The sequence below is a fragment of the Petromyzon marinus genome, chromosome 49 (assembly GCF_048934315.1).
Source record: "Petromyzon marinus isolate PM22_M1 ecotype Great Lakes invasive population chromosome 49, UKy_Petmar_22M1.pri1.0, whole genome shotgun sequence".
NCBI classification, from domain to species: domain Eukaryota; kingdom Metazoa; phylum Chordata; class Hyperoartia; order Petromyzontiformes; family Petromyzontidae; genus Petromyzon; species Petromyzon marinus.
Genome location: NC_133715.1, coordinates 2251890 through 2257889, shown reverse-complemented (window position 1 = coordinate 2257889; position 6000 = coordinate 2251890). Strand labels below are relative to the sequence as shown.

Genomic DNA, 6000 nt, shown 5'->3' with positions numbered 1-6000 from the left:
TTGGTATGTCGAGGATGAGGCCTTAAATTTTGACATTCAACACACATGCCGAGTTAAAAAAAGTTTTCCTAATGCGAAAAAAAAGAGGGAAAAAAAAATGTGTAACCTCCCAGGAACTGTGGCTCCAAAACAAAAGAGCAACGCACGATTTTCTTTTGGAAGTTGGCTGCCAAGTGAGGTCTTGAGAAAGCGGGGGGGGGGGGAGCTGTGGAGGCAGCGAAGGGATTTTTTGCGGTTGCGTGTATTCCACTCACTCACGCACTCGCATAACCTCGGCACAAAATCGTAGCCCGCCGTAGAGGGTGGGGGGGGGGGAGGAGGTGGGGTGGGGTCTCTCTTTACCATCGCGGTTTTAACTCGTGCAGCCAAGAGCGGTAAACCGATACGGGCATTCCGGTGGGGGTGTCCCTGTGCCAAAAACTTCCGCCACCACACGCTTATGGGCCACGTTTGGAAACTAAACATGAACAGCGTTCAAACCATCAGTCCCCTCCCCCGCACCCCGGGTGCTCCTTGCGGTGACAATTTTAAAAATAATAGATTCGGCTGCTACCGTAAGGATACGTACAAGGGGAAACTGTTCCAGTATGGGAGTGGTGTCGACCACGTGACAGTCCCGACAACCCCACACCCCCCCCCTCTCTTGCAACTGCTCCGAGCTCCCAAAATTTTCCTCCACTTCTCGGCCGTGACCCCCCCCCCCCCCGATCCAAGCTACACCAAGCGACGGATTATCCAGGAGATGGCAAATCCCCTTGAGGAAAAGTTCAATGGAAACGGCGCTGTTTAGTCCGGGGAGATAAGCGCCGTGCGAAAAGGAACCACGGATGTAGCTGCTCCATTCGTTTCGCTGCGACTCACGGCTCGGGCACAAGCGAGTCAAGATGAGCCCCCCCCCGCAACCAACCGAGGGCAGAGCCGGGACGGCTCCCTGGTGCCGTTCAACGCTTCGTGCAGCGCACAGCGGCAGGCACAAGCCTCACGCATAGCAGCAAAGCAGCATTTTATTATAATTACCTAAATAAAATTACATTTCTCCTGCTTTTATTTTTCTTGACGAAGCGTGCCCCCCCCGCCCCCGCCCCCGCCCCCCGGGCACACGAGCGGAGCGGGGATCGAGTTGAGGAGTGGCGTTGCACCCACCCAACCGCCTCTCCCGCCCACCACCACCACCACCACCACCGCCTCCCCCCCGCACCCGCTTCGCCAAAGAATGCCGCTCAGGCCTGTGCCACCCTGTAGAGCACATCGCCCAGGATGGCGGCGATGCTGGGGTGCAGCATGCTGGACATGGACACGTCCAGAAGCCGGCCCTGCTGCAGGAGGAAGTGCGGCCGGTTCTCGGGCGCGCGGGCCATGGCGAGCAGCGCGGTGGCGGCGCGCCGCATCATGTCGTGGCTGGGATGTTGCACGGCGGGGGGCGGGGCGTGCTGCAGCATGGCGGCGGGGCTCTGCTGGTGGATCAGCGCTACCAGGCAGTCCTCGAGGAAGCCCAACACCGTGGGCACCGAACCGCGCTGCAGCGCGATGGCGCGCGCCGCCAACCCGTCCGCTTGCGCCAGGTTGGCGAGCAGGGCCAGCGCCATCTCGCGGCACACCTGCTCGCGCCGCTCGCTCACCAGCGTCACCAGCGTGCCGCAGAGCCGGCGCAGCCTGCCGAACGGCGGCGTCGCCAGCATGAGGTCCACGTTACCGTCCTGCGTGCTCAGCTTGGAGAGGCACTCGAGCACGAGGCGCTGCGGGGACAGCGTCGAGGTGGGGCCCGCGCTGGGGAAGGGGTCGCGTGCCTCCGCCGACGGGCACACAGCCCAGTGCAGGAGCCCGTCGAGCAGCGGGAACACGAGGCTCTCGTGGTACGTGGATAGGTCCAGCTGGCCCGCGATGTTGGCCAGCGTCACAAAGGCGTTCTCCCGCAGGCTCTGCAGGCAGTCCCACCACCAGCGGCGCTCGCTCGACTCGTGATCGTTAGGATCGCCACTGGCAACCGGGCCACCAAAACCGTGCACACTTGGCTTTGCTTCGCCGCCACCGCGCCCCGACTCCTGAGCCTCTCCCGTCTCGGCATCCGCTTCCTTTCCATCGCCATTCAACAGCGAGCTCTTCCTGCCCTCCTCCTTTTCCTCCTCCTCTTCGTCGTCGTCCTTCGCATCCTCGTCATCCTCGTTTCGATTCATCCTGTCCGCATCCACCTCCTTCCGGGCATCACGCTCTCCCTCGGTGGTACCGGCAGCGGCGTGGCAGCCGGTGAGCGGCCCGTCGTGCGGGTGCATGCGCCCACGCCGCCGCTCCGGGTGACGGTGGTGCAGGAGGATCAGGCGGCCGAGAATCGCGAGCAGCGCCGGGTTCCGCGACATCTCCGCGTCGTTGCCCGGCACGAACGAGAGGCTGCGCAGCGTGTTGGAGATGCAAACGCAGCGCCGCGACAGCGCCTCCTGCCAGTCCTCGAACGTGCACAGCGGGGGGTCGTCCTTGCACTCCGGCTCATCCTCCAGCAGCCTGCCTGCGCCCTTCAGCTTCTCATCGAGCGGGGAATGCAGCCCGTTGGGCAAACCGAGGTCGCAAAATCCGTCGGCGCCAGCCGACGGCACCGCCTCCGCAGACGCCCTCCGCGCGTCCGTGCTGTCGCCGTTTTCCACCGCGCCGGGGGGTCGCGGGGCCTTGGGCGGCTCCGCTCCCCGTTGCCTCCGCTTGAGGCTACGGTGCAGCAGGGCCGTCCTGCCCGTCCGACTCTCGAACAGCGTCTGGATGTGCTCCGTCGTGTCGCCGCCGCCCAGCTGCCAGTGCAGCCGCCCGCACTCGCCATCCGGGAGTCGGGTGCCGGCGCAGTCCGGCCGCTCCACCACGAACTCCTCCGCCTTCTCCACCACCTTGATGGGCAGGCGGTCGAACGTGCTCGCCGCGAGCGAGCGTGCCGACACGGCGTCCTCCACATTTGCAGGCGCCGGGGTGGCACCCTTGACACCCTCGGCCTTTTCCGACGACGACGACGACGACGCCGCCGCCGCCGCCAATGCGAGCGGCGGCAGCAAAGACGACGACGACGACGACGACGCCGCGGGTGTCGTTGTCGTCTCCGTGGTCTCCTCCGAGTCGGGCTGCGCCGGCGCGTCCTCCAGATCCACGGCCGAGCTGTTGCGGTCCGTGCCGGAGTCGTCGTTTGTGTTCTCGTCACCTGCGCCACCGCCGCCACCCTCCTCCTCGTCATCCGACTTGTCAGCATCGCCGTTGAGGCCGAGCCGCACAGAGACCTGCGCCTTGGCAAAGAGCTTCCCGTCGAGAAGGGACTTCTTCTCAGAGTTGCCGAGCTCGTACTCCTCCAGGATACCGAAGATGTCGATGAGGCAGCGACGGAAATGCTCGACCAGCAGCTCGAGCAGCCCGGGCAGCTGTGCGAGATCGGAGCAAAGGGGGGGGGGGGGTGGTGTCAGAAGAACAACACCACGCACGGTACATCGCGAGGCACACAAGTGTTGCGCAACATGGCGTGGACAGCACAATAAAAGTTGTATACAATGCGCACACCACGACACAATATACAAGCATCGTGACATGCAAGGCAATAATTATAAAGACGACATGTATGAGATGACACATACGTTCAATCATTATTTTACGTGCCAATATCGCCCTCAATAAAGTAGGCATCGGTGCACATTGCAACGGAACAGGAACGGTACAGGGTATACGGCAACCGATTGAAGCAGTCAAACAACTTGCACAAGCAATAACACACAAAACAAAAACCACCACCCATTGACCAGAATGCAAACGTGCACTCTGATATCACATTAAAGTGTCGAAGGCGCACGGACAGGTCATGGCGACAGGCCCAGGTGTTATGGGTTAAGGGAATTCAATGGCTGGCAGATGCACCAACTGTGCTCCTCCCACTGTGACACCTTTCACAGTGACTTTTCTCTTAGATTTGGCTTCTCTGTTCCCACTGTTGCTGCATTCAACTAACCAGTACAGTCTTTCACATCCCCCATCCAAAGAGGCCAAAACGACACTGCCAGTACCAGTCATGGGGCAAGTCCACTCAGCTCCAAATCCTCCACGGAACCAAATCTGCACATCTCTTCCGTAGCCCACGCCATTACAATTTAGTCCTCTCTATCTGGCCAAACAAAATCTACTTAAGACATGCGGTGGCAAGACATAGCGGACTAAGATCTGGTCATGATGTAATAACTGGTATTGGACAAACATCCCAATCCTGGGGAAATTGCTCTCCTGCAAAACTTGTCGGGACCTTCCTCCGAAAGGGTATTGAGACTCAGTAAAGATTCCTTGGGTAAACAACCGTAATACCAACAATGTTGAGATCGTTCAAGGATCTGCGAGCTCCTCGCATGCAATCCAATCCAGATAAATCCAGGCCAACAGAAATGTATCAAGCCAGTCCAGTTTTTTAGTTTAAAAAGAGGCCAAATTTCGCAAGCAGAGAAAGTATGAGATTGTGGCAGAGGAGACCAAGAGTGGCCGTATGGAGTGAAAAGCCACGTATAATCCACACAGCTTGATACACATCGTATTAAAAGATGTCACGAGACTGATTCGGAGACCTCTGCTCGCAAACCTGAGCTGGCCATGAGCACACCAACCAGGAATGTAAACTCCTCCACCACAGTATTATTCATGGGACAGTGGAGAGGGTTGAGTGTTCAAAGTAAACAGGCAGGGGACTTAGTTTGGTGTAGAAAGCACTGCACTTTGAGCAGAAGAATCTCCCAACTCCTCCTCCGAACGGGCAGCAATTATACCAAGTCATCATACCAAGTCATCATGAGCAGACATAACACGGTTGGACGAGTAAGGTCCCATCCCGGGATATTTTTTTCCCAGTACAAAAGTATGAAAAATAAGAATAGAATAGGTGTTACCCTTAACAGGTGTTAAGATGTTCAAATACCAAATATATACCTTTTGCAATGAATCAAGTCTGCATTAACCACGCGATATTTATCCTCAAAACCGAGCTACAAATGCTCTGATAGGTGCATTGTCTTTGTGCTGGTCGCCTTTTGGCGTTCTCTGGTCTGACACTGGTGGTGAGACAAGGAAATAAAAAGTCTATCCCTGGTGTAAGCTAATCAGTTTCAAAGTCAATGCATATTATCAGAGCATGTGTTTGCATGTTTTGCCACAAGTACGTGTGGTTAATGCAGAAACTTGATTCCTTGCAAAAGGTATCGATTTGGTGTTTGAACATCTTAACGCCTGTTTTATTGCCACAAAGAGTAAAAACCTATTCTTATTTTTATAAGGTACCATCCCTTGACTGCACCTGGGCATCAGCCTTCCAATGTATTTTTCCCCAAAAGAAAAATCCACTGGTATAGCCATGGAAGGATTCTCGAAGTAAATGATTCTCGAAGAGAGATGATGAATAGTGTAAGGGGATTAAAGGGCATTCCTGATGCACCACAAGGTGAACAGAAAATGGCTCCCGACTCCTAGCCACATGGCTTTACCCAGGCCAGCCCTCCCATCATGAAGGTCCTGAAGGATGACGAGATCAGGAACACCTCAAGAGAATAAATAACAATCCAAAGCTCTGGCCCCTTGACAGCATTGAATGTCTCGACTAGTTGTAGGTCCCTGGTGAACTTCTATACAGCTCCACTGTAGCAGACATTTTATGCAGCACACACCACAAACATGCACAAAATACATCAACACAAACATCACACACCACAAAGCACAAAAATTACTGCAAAAAAAGACATGCACGACTCCACACAACACACACACTGCACACGCTCATTCATACATACTGCTGGGGAAAATTCTGTTAGCCAGAGTGTTATTAAGGCTGGCACGGGCACACGGGGAGTAGTTTGACGAGCACCAAGCCCAGCATCCTTCGTCTCTCCCAAGTGCCGACGGATATCCAACAGCGCCAGGCAATACATTTCACAAACGCCAACGCGACGCGCACATCACCACAAGACACCACGCGCGCACAAACCTACGGCCACGCCATTCAAGAGCTGCGCG

The 6000-nt window shown here is 56.4% G+C and overlaps 1 protein-coding gene across 6 annotated transcripts in view; it reads right to left on the bottom strand.

Annotated features, from left to right (window-relative positions):
• Positions 1 to 989: 989 nt before the first annotated feature.
• Positions 990 to 6000, bottom strand: part of LOC116952962 (uncharacterized) — a 65664-nt gene continuing 60653 nt past the window's right edge. For all 6 annotated transcript variants that reach the window (XM_076074577.1, XM_076074579.1, XM_076074576.1 and 3 more), the window contains one exon: positions 990 to 3386. In XM_076074577.1, coding sequence (XP_075930692.1) covers positions 1221 to 3386 — 2166 coding nt within the window. In that variant the 3' untranslated portion in view covers positions 990 to 1220. The remainder of the gene's footprint in view (positions 3387 to 6000) is intronic.